The 17,731-nt window shown below is 45.9% G+C and overlaps 2 protein-coding genes across 3 annotated transcripts in view; one reads left to right on the top strand and one right to left on the bottom strand.

Moving 5' to 3' along the window:
• Positions 1–8,121, top strand: part of dnajc17 (DnaJ (Hsp40) homolog, subfamily C, member 17) — a 28,078-nt gene extending 19,957 nt beyond the window's left edge. For both annotated transcript variants that reach the window (XM_079286550.1, XM_079286549.1), the window contains one exon: positions 7,949–8,121. In XM_079286550.1, coding sequence (XP_079142676.1) covers positions 7,949–8,074 — 126 coding nt within the window. In that variant the 3' untranslated portion in view covers positions 8,075–8,121. The remainder of the gene's footprint in view (positions 1–7,948) is intronic.
• A 4,381-nt stretch (positions 8,122–12,502) lies between these two features.
• Positions 12,503–14,395, bottom strand: gchfr (GTP cyclohydrolase I feedback regulator). Its single transcript, XM_079287279.1, has 3 exons — positions 14,236–14,395; positions 13,674–13,768; positions 12,503–13,051 (listed from the first exon to the last, which is right to left on the bottom strand). The coding sequence occupies exons 1-3, from the start codon at positions 14,269–14,271 to the stop codon at positions 12,928–12,930; spliced, it is 255 nt and encodes an 84-aa protein (XP_079143405.1). The 5' UTR covers positions 14,272–14,395; the 3' UTR covers positions 12,503–12,927.
• Between the last annotated feature and the right edge of the window lie 3,336 nt (positions 14,396–17,731).

Below are 17,731 nucleotides of genomic sequence, written 5' to 3'. Positions count from 1 at the left end.
ACCTTTTAATTCCTGTGATATTGAAATGTGGGAGAAACGAAGGCACCCAACTCATTTCAAGAGCTGTTTGTGAGACAAGTTGGGTTTGAATAGGTTAGTGAGTGTACAGCAGATTGTATGTGTGTGTGTGCGTGTGTTTCATAGAGTGTGTGCTTGTGTCTAAAAGGAAGTCATAGTCACTGAGCAAACAGGTCGGCCCTCTCAGAGGAGGGGGTTAACTGATCTCTAATCTCCACGGCATTGTCCCCGTGCTCGGCTGATTTCCTGATTTCCTGCCTGCTGTTGGCACATCTAAAGCCCCCCAGAGTGGAGCCCACCGCACAGGCCCTTCTGCCTGACTGGAGGCCTATAGCTTCCCTCACAAACGGACATGTATGAACAGGCACGCTGGGTTGCACAAGAAAGATAACTTATTGCGTTTTCCACTTCTCACGCCTTCAGCGTGTTGTCTTTGCCGTTTGGAATGCTACACCAACACAGGAATGGAAATTGTGTCGGAACAGCAAACTTCTTTTTTTGTTCTGCTCTGTGGAATTTGTTTGTGTGAAACATGGCAGGGTTAAAAGCATTTTGTTGTGCTCTCACAGCCAGTAATTTGTACTTGTGCTGATCGTGCCCTTTTGGTCGTCTTATGGCTTGGAGAGATTTCTTCTTTTTTCAACTGTGTACGACCTGCTGCGTCTCTTTGTTTTAAAGTGAATATATTAAGACGACCATGCCATCCAAGTCTTCTAATGCACATTGTGTTCCAGCAGAAACCAGATCACGGCTGTGGATCCCTTTGTTCAGACTCCCAACGCTCCTCCTCGGTCATTAAACTTGGAACACGCAGGACGTGAATGAAACGGACAAATCGTATCTTTCACTGCTCCTGCAGTCCTTTCATATTGGTCCAATAAACAAAGGGCGTGCCGCCTGATACTCTTTTGTTCTCCCGCTCTGCGCTCCAGCTCCAGAGCAGTCTGTGAGACCAGACACAATTACTCACGCAAATGAAATTATCATAACATTTACTCAAGACTGAAACAGAACATTTTTGAACATTTCTCTTCTGAGAAACCCCCTCCTTCTTCCACTTACAGCCACACACAACTGCTTTAATGCTACATGGCAATCAGGGTGAAGTGCTGTTGGAGTGACCTCACGAGACCTCGTGTCTGACCCCGGCTCGGCTCGGCTCACTCTGTTAGCTCGGTTGTCATGCTATGTAGCCTCTGGGCTGATGCGTTAAGCCCCAGCTGGATTTCTGTACAGGCTTCTTTTCTAAGGCCTGACCATAGCGGGCGCTGTGGTTTGATGCAGCTATCCTGGGCCTGAAATCTGGGATGCTGCATGTTTTCTGTTGTTGCAGGATAAAAAGTGCTTCCAGATATTGCTTTGACTGGCACGAGAAGCCCAAACTGAGGCTTTGTTGGATATTCTTCTGGTCCTTTGTTGTGTGTTCTCCAGCTTCCGCCGCATCGAGGCCCTCAGACCGCCAGCATTTAGACTAGATTTGCAGCAAAAACTGATTATTTCGTATGACGTTTTTTTCCGATAACGACAAACCTAGAACTTACTGTGCTTTTGGAACTGAACAATGAGACTGGACAGTCTGCTCCTTACCTGAAAGTTGTGCCGTCCTGTCTCTAGAGCAGTTTCCAGGCGCTACTCTTTGTAATGTGCCGTCACCAATATTCTGGTGAGAACTTCCCAGTTTGCGTTGGTCATCACCCTAACCGTTGTCATGACTGTTTGTCTGCAAAGTTTTTACGACTCGATGATGAGCTTTTTTTAAAAATGCGCTTCAGCAGAAACTTGGCAGGCTGTTGAGAGGAAGTACAGTCACTCAGTGGCATGACTGCCTCATGACAGAGATCTGACACCAGCCAAAGTCCAGGCGTTAAGTCATTGAATACCGAGTGCCGACTCATTCCCTCATGACAAAGCTTACAGTAGCCTCTAATCAGCTCCAGGTCCAACACACCGAGGGACGAATAGGCTGGAAAACAATCCATCATCCATTGTTAACCATTGCAAACAGTGCAAACAGCCTGCTGAATCCTTCATCTCCTCCTCTGACTGGTGGGAGAGGGCCACTGATGAACACCTCAGCCTTGACAGAGCTGACTGTGTTTAACAGATCAATAAAGTCTCGCTTCAGAACTTCAGACTGTTGTTTCACAATATCACAGCTTCCTGTATGCACGATGATGTTTTTCGCTGTGGGATAGTCAGCCACGATGTCCAGAATTTTGTCTCTCATGTCAGAGACCATATCTTTCGGAAAGCAGAGTATTTTGGTGTTCTTGCTGCACAGTTTTCTGACATCTTTTACAGCATAGTCACCAACAATCAGAGTCTCAGGCCCAGTCACTCGCTTTGCCTGCGGCCTTTTCTCACATTTACTCTCAGTTCTTACCCCGCTTTGAGGAGATAGCTGCTTATCCAGGTCATCAGATGGAGATTTAGGATCCTGCGACAATGGAGCAAATCTGTTTTGAAGTTGTAGGCTTGGTTGTTGTGGAGGTGTTTTGCAGGTTTTACAGGTTTTACTTTTCTCAGCTGTCCTTGGCTTTGGCCGGCTGGGTGCAGGGGTTGAGGAGGAGTTCTGCCTGTGTGCTCGTGAAGGCCAGCCAGTCGCATCACAAATCTCAGGGCGCTGGGCTCTGCCTCTTAGTCGTCCTCCCACATATTTTCTCTTCGGCTTTTCACCGAGAGAGTTCCAGGGAGGACTACCATTTGAAGATTCATTATCTGCTCTCTCCTCCTGTTTCTTGGTAGGCCTGGTTGTGCTAGTTAGCTGTGTCTTAGCTAGCGTTTGTCCAGTGTTTTGAGTCCATGGTAAAGTGGTATCATTCCCACACAGTCCATTTACCTCCATGTTTACTTCTAGTCGGTGGATTTTTGTTTCCAAGACTGCAATCTTCTGTAAGAGTTTGTAGTAGTCATCCGTGGAGAAGGGAGGCATCTTGCTGCTACTTAGCTTTAACTTAGCTGCTAGTTAGCATTAGCCAACAATCCAAATAGCTCGACGACTTTCCGACGGATTTGTCTTCACTCAAACGTTGAAGAGTGATATATGTAATATATCTGGCAAGATATATGTGATATATCTGGCAAATTGAAGCAAGAAAATGCAAGCAGAGGTGCAGAGGCAAGCAGCAAAGCGACTGCACTCTCTCATCAAGGTCGTAGCAAGCATCAGACTGCAAAGGCAGAATTTCCCTCTCTAGAAATGTCATTAAATGATCACCTTGTAATGCCCGCAGACTTATCAAATCTCGTCTGTGTTTAGAGCTCTCCATTTAGTTTTTCGCGGGATTGAGTTAAAAAACATAATGTACATATGCATAACTCATAACATACCATTTCTTTCCAGTGAATGTGGGCGGTCGGTAATGGCTGGGAATGTACAGCTGTGTCTCCTGGCACTGAATCACGAGTGATTATTGCATCATGTTTGGGATATTCAGTTGTATCTGCAGACTGGAGCTCTGATGTAAACAGTATACAGCAGGACGCATCCCACGAGCTGTTTGTTCTGCACATTAAACACTAAAAGTATGTTAATATGGGAACACATACGTATACAGAAAGCACAGACATTTCAAATTTCATATTTGGAACCTTGCCTTTTCTTCCTCTCCTCAAAATTCCTTTTGACATCTCCAAGGTTCAGACTGCATTCTTACCAGTCCTGTGGCCACTTTTGTTTTAACGGGAAATCTGTTGCAATCAGAGGGCTTTTTCCCGGAAGGCCGGGACGTGAAAGACATAATTTTGCTTTTACAACGATTGTATTGTTGGATATTAAAGAGGCCAAGCCCCCACGTCTTCCTATTCTAGGATCCCTGAGCTCATCCATCATGAAGAGAAATGCCAGGGCACCAGGAGTTCAGGTCTTTGCTGCCATTTCTCTTTTCACTGTTTGTTTCCTTAACTTCAACAGTTTCCAAAGGCCCTCTCCGTCTCCGTCCAACAGGCTTCTTTTCTGTCCAATACCGTGACCACATACAACCACATGCGTACACGTCCACGCACGCACGCACACACACACACACACACACACACACACTTCACCGGTACCTCACATCCACTGCTGTCTTTTTTCCCCTTTGATTGTTATTGGCTGAATCGACAGTCCACACGCAACCACCACTATCTGCACAGTGTTCATTCAGGCACCGCGCTGCATTTCCATCAGGAGGAACGCGCGAATAAAGAAAAGATAATTGTTTACAGTAACATATTATCTGTGATAACAAGGTCTTTGGCACTTAGAATCATATTTAAAGAGAGACGGCCATCGAGAGGATAGGCTGACAGGGTAGGCGTGTCGCTGTGCTGTTGCATCGACGTGAGCAGCTGATGAGAACACATGATAGCACAATTGACAGCAGGACATTGTGAGTGAGCGTTCATGAGAGGAGTGGGTGGCAGGATGTATGAGAAATACATCCCGTTGTCGTTTCAAGGATTGCTGTAAATTGTGCAGCTTGCACGTACAATAGCTGTCACAGCCTGTGAGCTCTAGATGCATTCACCACAAACTCACACGTCATTTGTCCTTCATTGTCAAATATAAGGAGGTCTTGTCTTGGAGTTCAATTCAAAAGCCAGATGTTTAGTACATGTGCCTTTTTAAAAGGGTTAAATACAGGAAGTAGATTTGGGCCCTAATCTCTGTTTAGTGCTTGTCCTTCACTAACAAAAACAGTGTAATAGACCAGACCTTCAGGGTTTAATGTCTGCCGAGTCGTCGAATGAATGATGATTAATCCTTCACCATTTACTAAGCTGGACTTCTCTGCAGAGGAATTTCACCTTGGCTCCAGTGTTGCGTGGTGCAGTACCCCTGCCTGTTTGTTTGAGTTAGCAGGAGTGCTAACCCCCCACCCCCACACACACACACACACACACACACACACACACACACACACACACACAAATGATTTCTAAATAGGTCTTCGCCTTTCATAAATCACCTACTCCATAGGTTCTGCGTCACACGCATAGAAACACACACCACGCCACCACACACGCTCGGGATGAATAGTTCCTTGATTGACTTTACCAGAGTGCATTGGAGGCAGAGATGTCGGCCCGGCCCACAGAGGAGGCTTGTTAACGAGAAGTCATTTCTTCTTCTGGCAGCAAAGTCTGTCAAGTTTCTTCTTGGCTCATTGGCCGTCTCGTTAGAGATATCTGGTGGCTGGTGGTGTTAATGAGTAATCCAATCTCAGGCTGCAAGGTGAAGAGAATATGAGCATGGAACGGAAGTATATCAACTAAAAATGTTTTAAAAGTCACTCCAGTGTCATTTCAGTTACTGGAGTAATACAATCTGACAGGAGCAAATGTTCTTAGAGAGCTGCTTTTACTCTCTTGCTTCTTGTGTGTCCTCTTTCTGGCAATACAGTTGTGGTGTGGTTTTCCATTTAGACGCATCAATGGAGCACAGTAACAAAGGACGGGGACGTCGGCTGTAGCAATCTTTGTGTTTATGCAACAAATTAAGTAGAAAACCTGAATATATCAACGGGGGGGGGCATGATGGACGGGGGGGGGGCATGATGGACGGAGGGCACGGAAAGACACCGGGTGGTTGGGCGAGTACACGATGTGAAGGTTATGCTCTGGCCTTAACCACAAGATCTCAACCCAGGTAAAAAAAATTTGGAGACTGGAGGCTCCAGGAGGTCCAACATCTTACTTGAGACACTGCATGACATTTGTCTGCATATGCGTTGTTATTTTCTCTTTTTTTTTCATTTTATAGAGATAGTGTCATCTTATAGTAGAGTCTACACTCTCCCTTCTCTATTGCATACACACACACTCGCTTGTTTCCTCACGTCTTCATTCACTACGTGCTCACACGCTTACATACTCGCTCACACCAACACACATGGAGGAATGGTGTAATCTGCAGCTGATCCGACAGTTTGTGCCGGGGGAACACAGTGGCCACCTGCGCAGCGAGATGCCTCCTGCTGTGTGTGTGGGAAAGAGTGTAAGAGTGTGTTTTACACTGCCTGACTCACAGCGCCGGTGGTATTCATGATGTCATTACTGGCCCGAGGTCGGGCTGGGGTGTGCTCGTTGGAGGGCCTAGCCATGTGCTGATGTCACGTAGCTAATGCTCAGCTTGTTTGTGTGTGTTTTACTACCATCCTACCTCTGCGGTGGCTTTGTACGGAGGCCCATTGTTTGTGTTCTGTGGTTTCCTACTCACCCTGGGCCCCAGTGTTACTGCAACACACACAAGCAAGTGTTTAGTTACAGAGTGATGCACTGGCTAAACATGTACGTTGGAAGTTAACACTCTAGGCCAGGAATCATCCCTCAGCCTGGGAAGTGATGTGTCGCACGACCACAAAGCACCCGTTAACGCTCAGAGTTCCCCCGCTCCATCAGCCCGGCTCAGTCCGTCCTTGGCCACACCGAGTGTTGGTCAGACCGGTTTCTCGCTGCACTTCCGCGTAGTGGCCAGTGGAGGGCAGGGTAGAGTGGAGACATATCTGCTGAGGAAGAGGGAGCCTTTATATCCAGCTCGCTTGCTTGTGTATGGCTTGATTTGAAGATGCAAAGGTTGTTTATTTGCCTAATGGCGTTTGCGTGATATTTCAGATTTACGTGTCAGACGAGGGCTTGAGCTCACATTATTGGAATGGTAATAGCAGCTTTCCTCAATCCAGGGGTGGAGGAGGAGTAACCCCCCCCCCCCCCCCCCCCTCACCGACCCGCTCTTCTCGTCTTCCTTCATGCTAACCCTCGCTCTCTTAGCACATGGATGCTGGAGTCCCCCGTGATGTTTTCCAGATGCTCGGCGAGCGCATTGACAAAAATCGACCTCTCCTCCTCAGATTGCTCTGTCGCCCAGTCCCTTCATACGCACACTCACTCGCTCACTGTCTTGTTAAAGAGACACTTCCTTGGCCCGGCAGACTTCCTGGATACAATCCTATAAAACAATGGCTCACTCTGTGGACACATGGCGCCTTTCCGCTTCAAAATTGGATGACGGTCTCTGCGAGTGCATAATGAATGTTATGGCATCCTAGGTGCATATGTTTTTTTTCTCTTTTTTTTTTTTTTTAAAGTGTCTCCATGCTTATTTAGAGGATGTGTGTGGCATTTGTGACCGCACAGATTGTGACGTGTGTGTGTGTGTTAGACGTCTGGCCTGTGTTCCACCCTGCTTGATTAGCAATTAGTCAGTGGCTGCCCTCTCCGACTCCCCCCGCAGTAAGACACTCTGTCGCCCGAGCCCTTCAAAGAACTAAAACGCACACAGTGAGAGGCCAGGGCGACTGCCAGGCTTAATCCCAGCCCTCGTTTTGGGGTTTAATGACCTCAGGCAGCGGAATTGCCCTGTCACAGTTTCTCTGCGGGCTGCCGTCTCATACATGTTCGTCATGCTGACGGTAACCGAGATGAAGGCATCGGCAGGAGTCCCCCTCTCCTCCGCTGTGCGCCCACAGGCCCTGTCGTGAAAGCAAACATACGGTGGACGGTGACAGTGGTGTCATTCGCTCCGTGTGCTGCCCGAGTCGATGTTGTCATGACGTGAAATACAGACGTGTTTTGACTTTCAGCGTAATTGCTCACTAGGAATCTTTCTTGAATATTGATTAAAGGGCCATGCTGGCTGATTTTAGACATCTAGTTGATCTGTTCAAGCTGATGTCTTCGATTGGTGGCCGACCAACAACGCAAATAAAACAAAGTTATTCAGGCGTAAAACATATTTAGCTGAATCCATTTCCAAAATAGTCGTAAAATGTTCTGCTGCTCAACATGTCTATTTGTGCACCAATTGTTTGTACATCTTAAAAAGCAAAAGAAAGAAGTCTGAACTCTGAGGCTCACATACTTACAATCAAGCTTTGTTTTGTCTGTATTTACAGATGTGACTTGTGACTAACTTATAACATGTCCTTGCGTCTGTCTCTCTCGCCTACAGGGCGCCATGGCAAACGAGCGCGACTATGAGAGCGTGGTGATGATGAGGATGAGGCAGGCCGCTGAACGTCAAAAGCTCATAGAACAAATGCAGAGAGAGGATGACGAGGAGGCTGCCGGGTCATAGCACAGCACCCTGCACCCGTGAAATACATACCTGTCTCAGGCTTTAGTTTCATAAAGCCTCTTTTGTCATTTATTGATGTTTTTGTGGGCAATACGCTGTGTGGCAAAATAAATCTTTTTATTAACTGAAAATGGATCTGTGGTGTTCATCAGCGTGTTCTGTCTTTTCCTTGTATTAAGAGCGCAGGACGACTGAGGGAGGCACAGAGTAGAGAAGTGAGGGCTCCTGCAGCGCGGACAGAGAGGTATGAGTAGAGAACACTGAGGCTGAACAGAAATTTCATCGAAATGTATTTGATTAAATTTCCACATTAGTTTTTCTGTCTTATTAGTTTTTATAATAACAACCCTGAGAACTGATAAATGAGTTCTAGATCTGAGGCACCCAGTGAGTATTTCGTCTTTTTTCGTCGTGTTGTGAACTGGCCAGAGGAGATCTATAATGGTGCATGAAAAATATCGGTATAATGATGTCATTTGCATCTGTCTGGCTGGATGTGACCGCCTCCTTTCCTTCCTTATTGTAGCCAGGTGCCGAGTGTAGCCTTTCCTCTCTGTTGTCTGCACACGCGTTCAGTAACGGTTGCATCCTTCCAATCAACAGATGTGAATGCGTGGAAGTTGAACCAGTAATCAGGCTTTCAGGTTATTTTTATTCCGTCTGTATATTCTGTATATACTGGTATTTTTAATATTCTTCTTTACTGTCTTATTTTATTACCGTTTACTGTTTAGTTTAGTTATATTACTTGATCTTTTATTTTATTTACTTGTGAGCAATGCTGCTGTAATCCTGTAATTTCCCCACTGAGGGACTAATGAAGGATTATCTTATCTTCAGAGGTAGGAACACGAGATCGGCTTTTGTAAGACTTCTTGTTGCCTCACGTGATGACAAGACGCACTCTGAAGGCCCGCCGTCGTTGGTCTGGTGATTAAAATGATTGTTTCCGAGGCTTCGTATACAATGTATCTAACGCTCCGCTCCAGACTCAACGGACCCTGTGAACTGCACAATGTCAAGGCTGGACAATGCTATTCATTCAGCTTTGTGTTTTTGTTTTGAGGGAGATGATGTCATCTCAATGCACACTATGCATTTCATAACAGTAGTGTTAAAAACAATCTCGATCAGGGGTTCCCAATCTGGGGTCAAAACGCCTCCAAGTGGTCCCAAGATATATCTTAAGGGTCAAAGGATTATTAAAAGGGATGATAAAAGAAAAAAAACACATTTTGGTTCAAAACATCTTCAGTTCTCTGAAAATAATCTGGGGCAGATTCAAACACACACTAATCACACACCTGTGATTAGGGGATAGCAAGTAGGCATGGCTTCATTTAAGGACCCCAAAGCCAAAACGTTTGGGAGCCCCTGAAGTAGGTCATCAGTGTCTGATAGAGAAAAGATAAAACCTCATGTATCCCAAGGGAAATTGTTGTGCAAAACTTTCTCCTACTAATTTTACTTAAAGCAGGGATTCCCAAAGTGGGGGGTGCGCGAGCTGCCTCTAGGGGGTGCGCGAGAGGAAAAGTGTAATGGCGGTCTCATGGTGTAATAATATTAAATATTAAAAAAAAATGTAATTTTAATTTAAAAACTGTCAGGTGGGACATCTGAAGCTATCAGTCGTAAAAGAGGAGAGGGACAGAGAGAGAGAGAGAGGAATCGGAGGCGAGGGGAACGGAGAGGTGCGTTGGGGAGAGACCGGGAGAAGAAATCGAGCCAGAGTCAGAGGAAGATGAGACGGAGGAGACCGAAAAGGAGGAAGGGATAGCACAGACAAATCGGGAGCACATCGGCCCATCGCGGAGTCAAGGTGAAAAAAGAGGAAACGAGAGTGAGCATCAGACTGGGAAAAAAAGAGGAAATATGATGAAAAGTATCTGTGTCTGGGCTTCACTTGGATTGGCAACGCAGATTGCCCAAAGCCACAGTGCGTGGTGTGCAGTGAGGTTCTGGCTGACAGTCTGAAGCTCTTATTTACGTCGCCACCTGAACACCAAGCATGCCAGTGCAAGTCAAAAGCCCCTTACATTGTTTATATCGACATTGGAGGAGTTACAAAACAGCCAAAAACAACTGGAGTCTCATTCATGTGTTGGTCTATAAATGACGCACTACGGGCTTCATATCTGGTTACAGAATAGCGAGAAAGGGGCTACCGCACACAACCGCCGAAGACGTGAGCTTGCCAGCTGCCAGAGAGATGGTGGAATGTATGATTGGGGAGAAAGAAGCAAAAAAGTTGGACATGATCCCGGTGTCCAACAACACTGTGTCGCGCCGCATCGATGCTTTGTCCGAAGACATCCTGGCTGCATTAGTCGCTCATTAATTGTAAGTTAAATGTGATAATCTGCCTCTGAGCCTGTGCGTGTGTGCTCGCATCCGTATTGCTCTTTAAAAGTGACGCCTTGTGTCACTGAAAGTTATTGAAACTTTGTTGCAGTGTTTCAGGGCGTTTTCACACCTTCAGTTCGTTTGCTTTGTTGCAGTTGCTCGGTTTGTGTTCACACTGCAACATTTAACAGCGGACTAAATCTTGTAAACAAATGCCACGCGCGAGCAAACTGTTCTCTCATTGGTCCGATTCTTATGCGGCTATGAAGGTTAAAAGGCTCTGTTGCTTCTTTTTTTTTTTTTTTTAGTAAGGGGGGGGGGGGTGCGCGAACCCGGTCGGGATGTAGAAGGGGGTGCGCGGCCTAAAAAGTTTGGGAACCGCTGACTTAAAGGAACAGATCAACATTTTGTGAAAGAGTACATCTAGAGTCCCAGCACCTTTTAAAGATCACTGATTAAGACATTTGGTCTTATTTTGTTCAAAAAACCAACCTATGAAAACGACACGTTTGACCGGGCAATGCGCTGAACTTCTCCTTGGCAGGGAGAAGTGACTTTTCTTGTCGTCAACGTGAGACTCCAGGAAGTCACTGCTCCTGCCAGATAAATTGTCTGACACATAACCCCCCATACGACCACATCTGGCTCCATCTTAAGATTGAATGGACAGACACAAGAGTAGTAGCAGTCTTCTCGTCTGACTCTCAGCAAATAACTTGCTTTGGTCGCCAGCTGAAAGGCTTTCATTGAGGAGTCCTGAAACGCTCTGAGCGACTTTTACCTCGTGATAACTGCTACACTAAGCACGAGCAGTACATGAACTTCCATTTAGCCGTCACACATGATTTTGCAGCAATAGTTTTGCTTTGTTTTTGGGGCAACCTACCCACCTCAGTGTTTCCATTTCATTCACGTCACTCCAGCCTCGGCCCTGATGCATCACGTCACATGTCGTGGACCATCTTTAATTTAAAAACATGCCTCTTGCTTCAAAAACAACAAACACATTTTCTCTTAAGTCAGGCTATTATTCTAAGCTGTTTTCCAATAGGCCTATGTAACAGATGCCTCGACAATACTCTGCATTGCTTATGTATGCCCTCTGAAGTGTCACGCTACCGCTCTGTGACCCGCATTAAGTCAGACGTTACAGTGCCAAAGTGCTGCGGTCACTGTTTTTCTTTTGCAGCATGGTCGTCTGCCTGTGGAACATCTATCCATCCAAATAGTCTCATTTCCCTGTCCCTCGGGGGGGGGGGGGACTATGGCGTAATGCTGCGTCTGTGTTTCTCCTGTCATCGCGTTATTTAGGAGCCACATAGCAGCTTCGCACCGTCCGACCCAGTCATCCACCTCTCTACCGCTCCTGCACTGCTTTGCCGTGGCTCGGTTACACAATGTCCAGCTGTGGAGCGGAGCGGTGTGGTGGGAGACATCTGCTCCTCTCCTGCAAAATCCCCCCCATCACATGGTTTTGTTTATGCATAGACTTTTTCAAAAACAAAAAGCCCAGGAACACACAAACTCTGTCCAAATGACAACAGAGGAAATACAATTACCGGAAAGACATTCACCACCAGCCCTGCCGTGTCCTACCAGCAATACAGCACAGCCCTGGAATCTACAGTGTCTTCTTCCGTGCCGGTTTCCTCATTATGTTCCGAGTCACGTCTTTGTACGCAAACAGCAGATGGAATCTCCGTGGTCACGGGACTGGGACGCACCAGCACCTTTTGAACTTTAGTACGGAGGTGGAAGCTAAGTCATGTGTGAGGCAGCAGGACTGGCAAGAGCTTTTGCTGTAAGCTGGCTGGAAAGGTTTCTGCTTTGTGGGTTGGTGATCCGGGCTGGCCCGAGACATGTGTTCACAGACCTGGGGCTGTACTGAAACCACCCAGTGTTTTTTGGCTCTCACAAGGCCGACTGCTGCACTCGGGTGTGCGTGCAGTGCTAGCGCCTCATCTTGGGGTATGCAGCATCCCCCGTAAGGTGCCACGGAGCTGCGAGGGCTTGATCGGGTTATCAGAAGTGTCCTTTGCAGCAGGATTTCAAATTGTTTTCTTCTCTTCATAAGTATACAATCAATCCACATCATTAGATCCTTTAATCATACGCATATGATACACTTGCAAAAATCATCTTTACACAGTGCTTTAAGTACAAATACGTCTATCTGGCGTATTGTAGATCTTTTGCTGAATTTAGAGACATTCCTTTAAGTTTTACTGGCAAATGATTCATTAACAGTTAAACTGGACCTCACTCGCTCAACACTTGGTCACCACTAGTAAATGGCAAACAATGTATACACATATGGGCAAATGTAGTTTGGTATTCCCTTGATCTGAAACCTTACGTCTGGGATAATCTCAATTTTAGGACTTTTATTTTCACTATGACAAAGGGCTGATTGTGTAGCTGTCAAAGGTTGACAAAAGTTCCTCCGCATGATTCATTCATCCTTTTAAAAGGCTTCTAGAGGCATTTCCATACGGTCAATACTCGCTCCATCACTCCTTGTGGAGGCACCACACCAGCGTCTGTCCCACCCCCGTCATCGTCAGCACGCGGAAGCCCATCGTCTCCAGCTTGTCCAACACCAGGCGAGGCGGCTCGTCCACATGGTACTCGGAACTAAATGAGCATAAACACAAAGTCATTCAACTTTCCAGAGATGTGGGATTTCTCCGTGTTTCAGTCAACTTTGCTTGGAAAGCAGGACGCTGTAAATTATGCTGCTGCTTGTTCACTTCCTTCCACACCGTGGTTCATTTCCCAGCAGCATTTTGAATCAGATTGCCAATGACAACACTTCCCTGATCTGTATTGCATCAGCTTGAACGGTTTATTCTAAATCTGCAGAGCAGCAGCCTTCCTCAGCCACATTTGATGTTTTTTTTTTTTGTTTTTTTTTCCTCCATGTGACCCGATCTCAGCCCTGTCATCAATATGTACACGTTAACTGCCAAAATGAAAGGAAAACCAGTGTTAAGTGCCTAAAGATGGAAACATGGTGTGACCATTACAGCTTATTCTCCCCGTTTGTGAGATGTTCTCATTAAAATGGTCAAATCAGGATATACTACTTCATCCCGTAGTGCTTTTATGGCTGACGCCCTGAGCCGAACAATGCCGACAAATCTCATCCGTTTACTCTTTATCGTCAGATATTGCCCACATTTGACAAGTTACCTGCCCCATTTACTGAACGTCCGACCCACTTAAATAACTGACTGTCCCCATGTGCAATACTCACAAATTGTTCCCCAGCATGGTTGTCTTCCTTGCTCCCAGGTAATTCATGACAGTTGGATCCGAATATTCATCTCCCACATTTGTTGGACCAGTCTCCTGTAAGTGATGAAGTACATTGACTATACAGCTGATGGTTTGCTTAAGATTGATTTGAGATAATGCTTTTGAAAAAACAAACTATATCTGTTATGTGTGCAGCTCTGGCTGCTTGTCACTGGCTTCCCCTGCAGCTCTCTGATCATAATCTCTAATAACTAGGCAGGCTAAAAATAGATCACCAGATACTCAGGCTGTAGAATTAGGTTGCTAAATGAACAGCTCAACAACTGAGGAACATGTGGTTTTGATTAAGGGCACCCTGGCAAAAACAACAACCCGCTCGCCTTGATTGTTTGTTGTTTCCAGCATGCAGAATGTTACAGCACACTGCAGAACAGCAATCTGATTGAGGACTGGTTTGCGCCACGTTGCTCTGGCAAATAAACAAATCCTTGAATCTCCGTCTCGAGCGCGTCTCTTCTAAAAGCACGAGACGAGTCGGTTACAGATGGCGAGATACACACCAGTCGGATCTGCGTACTGACGAACATGTAAGGCATCCCTGCTCCCTGGCGACGGACCGCTATTCCTCTGGGGGATGACTGAGGAGGGCTTCTTCACAGACGCGACGGTCCCCTCTCCGGTATGCGCTCCTGACGAAAAGCTGTTCCCGGAATGCGGAAAACACCCACCGCGATGGACCAATCACAGCTCTCCTCGCGCGCGGCATCTGTCAACAGCGTTGCACGCTCGGTGCTTGAAGTCTTGCTCAATTGATGCGATCACTTTGTTTGCTGACTTGAGACATGTTGGCCGGTGTGCGTGTAAGCTTTTTCTTTTTGCAAAGACATATACATTTTTGAAACATTACAATTTGGCTCACACTGCCTATAAGTTCACGAGGATTCAGTTTACGCAATACATTTGCTTAGAAGAAAAAACACGCCGTCTGGAACTCTAATTTCCCCCTCAGAGATTTATTAATTTCCTCCTCAGCGCAACAGTAATATTTTTGGATCAGCCTTTCTTGAAAGGGGGGGGGGGGGGTGAAAGACATAGACCCAAGGCAACCAACAATGGCGAGGCCTTTGATACAATCAGCAATATGAATGTAATGTCCCACTGATGCCAGAGGAGCTCGACGGACATCCAGCAAGGCTCTGCACGTCATGCTCAGTGGGAAGGGTCATTTAAAGCCTTGCATTGTGACAACGACTGAATACTGTTTACTGTCGAGTGTGTCTGCCATGACAGTGTCATGACCCCCTGAGCTGATCTAGAGCCTGTCATCTGGGGCCCCTTCGCTCAGAGGGACACAGGTGCTTGGTGAGGATTGCTGAGAAGATTGCCACCTACTGGCTTCCAAGATGATTGTCATCCAGTTTGTGTTGCTTGTCTCTTTGATTTTTTTCCCCCACCACATCTTTCACATTGGTTAAAAAGAACGTTCACATACTGAACATTTGAATTCGTAAAAACTGTCACACTTTGTTTGCCACATGTTGATCGACAAGTTGTAGTCTTAAGTGATGAACGAGCTTCCATCTGAATCCTCCGTGGTGTGAAAATAGAAAGGCGTTTTCCTCTGGAATGCCGCTTTTCCACTGTTTTATCTGTTCCCCGCTAAACTGAGACCTAGTTCAGCAAAAGAAAACAGGAAAAGCAGCAGGCTCGTCGCCAAGGCCCCAAAAATAAACGATAGAGACCCCCCTCTTGCCCAAAAGAACACTCTCCAAACATGTTCATACCGAGCCACTTCCTGGACTCCAGCGGTGTCTTCCTGCGCCGGCTCATCTGCTGCTAGTTATTGAAGTGCGGGGTCACCTCCTCTGTGACCTGTGGTGACAGTGGAGCACATCCCTAGCGGGTCCACAGGAAGCAGTTTGATCTTTTGATGAGGCCTTCGCCTTCTCGGCTAAAGTGTGACGGCGTGTTGCCGCAGCGCCTCCGTCAAATGAGCTACTAGTGTATAAAGAATCTTGTGCAATTTAAGAAATACAACCTCACGTGGTTCAACATATATTTCACATTATATTGTATAATTATTGACATGAAAGCTTTAACTGGAGCTCATCCTGCAACAGGTTCGGGATTGATTTAAGTATCCATCTTTACGTACCCTGTAATGTATGTTGCAACCGTAAAAATTAAAAGTGAAAAACAATAATTTTATTCCACACAGGAACATCTATTTAGCATGTGGTATTCATTCACAATAGAAACACAAGTCATTGTCAGATCAGCACAGTGTCTCAATCCCAGGGCCTCAGATATCCCACACACACACATCGAGCTCTCTGTGATAAATGTGTCTGATGGATTTACTGTGAATGTGTATGAATGGCTGAAGACCTGCACAGGATAGCTGCGCTGCTAAAGCCATCGCTTTAAATCGCTGAGTGGGGACTGAACGGGAATGAATTATACAGCAGGCGGTGTGTGTGTGTGTGTGTGTGTGTGTGTGCACGATGATTTACTGTAGGTGTGTGTTGGAGTATTACTTCCATTATTCAGCGGAGAGATTTAAACTGTGGGAGAACAGAGACAACAGGCAGCTCCTCTGACAGATTGGGTGTTAGGGTTACACTCTGTATCGGTTTACATCTGCTTAATTGTGATGAATCACTGTATTGTCGGGCCATGCATTTCTTCTCGAGACTTTTGCATTTATACTTCTGTGCGTCTGCGACTGCCTGTGAAGCGCTAGTTCCCTTCTCTGCAGCGCTCCACAGTCCCTCCTCTGCAAGTAGACACATCACTGACCTCCTTTCCTTTGCTGTTTTCCAGATTGCACCCAGCAGCTTACATAAAGTGTCTGCAAGCTGCAGAGATATTACCCCGCAGCCTTAGCAGGGTTAAACCCTCCGCTCTTCGTCTTTCACCCGGCCTCACCTCTCTTCCTACTCACTGATCGATGAGACCGCTGGCTCGAGGAATCACACAACCCGACATCGGCGGTCCGTGCATCGCTGTGAAACATGTCAGGCGCTGTCACCAGGTTAACATTTTGTTGAGGAAAACCAGGATGCGGTTTCAGTGGTCGTGCATACTGGGAGGGTTTGTTGAGGGAGACTTTCTCTCAGTGATTAAGAATAATGTCTTCATCAAGGTTTGGAAGAACACGTTTTTACACAGTGGGCCTTTCCTCTCATCACCTCGAGTCAGAGCTTGATTTTGTGCAAGGAGCATGTCTCTGTGGGCAGCTACAACTGGGATCGATTGGACTATTAGTAACAGGAAACAACATGATGCATTATAAACACAGAGGAACAGAGGAGAGATTTCAGACGGCTTGAACGCATCCATACAGCCGAGTTTGAGGTTCAGCATTCCTCATCCTCATCTGTGTTGCATCCCAGTGAGTTTGACCGCAGTAATGTTCATTTAGTAGACAAAGCTTTTCTCTGGATGTTTTAGACAAATAGAAAGAACAATTATCCTCTTTGGAAATGTGAATCATTTTGACCTCGGAGTCATTTCCGGTCTTGCAGAAAGCTGAAGGAACAAATGTTCAAGATCCTTTGGGATTTATTAGCAAATGAGTGGCTATAAACTGATGACTTGTGACTTGTTCAGACATCAGGCATTCAGCCTAACGTATGATTCAAATGTACAAAGTCAAACATTTGTTTGAATATCGTGAAATTAAAAGAGGGAACTAAGTGAACAATGTTGATACTTGTAAACTTTTATAGCCTAAAAGCTTTATTTAAAAAAAAACAGTCTATTATGGCTTGAATTCAGTGCATTTTACAGTTAAATACACCTTTTCCTAAAGAATCACTTTTATATTCAGTCGAGCTTCTGTCTGAGGTGTAACTGAGTATGTCTGAGAAATGAGTCATGCTCTAATGATCAATGTTCACTGAGATTTGCATGGATAGAGAGGGAGTTAAAGCTTGCATAATCTCAGTGCATCGTCAAGTCCTAACCTGAACAGGGCTGACCGTATATTAAGCGTCACAGCTGTAAAGTCATATCGAAGGACAGGGAGATGGATAATCGTACAGAGAGAGAGAG

The sequence above is a fragment of the Melanostigma gelatinosum genome, assembly GCF_949748355.1.
Source record: "Melanostigma gelatinosum genome assembly, chromosome: 16".
NCBI lineage: Eukaryota > Metazoa > Chordata > Actinopteri > Perciformes > Zoarcidae > Melanostigma > Melanostigma gelatinosum.
Note: the sequence above shows the minus strand (reverse complement) of the source record. Positions and strands in the feature narration are given on the sequence as shown.

Excerpts from the sequence above, each read along its gene's own strand:
- gchfr (XM_079287279.1), bottom strand. The coding sequence starts at position 14,271 with ATGCCTTACATGTTCGTCAGTACGCAGATCCGACTG. Across the intron at positions 13,769-14,235 it reads TCAGTACGCAGATCCGACTG|GAGACTGGTCCAACAAATGT; the intron begins GTGTGTATCTCG and ends CATCACTTACAG. Across the intron at positions 13,052-13,673 it reads ACCATGCTGGGGAACAATTT|TTCCGAGTACCATGTGGACG; the intron begins GTGAGTATTGCA and ends ATGCTCATTTAG.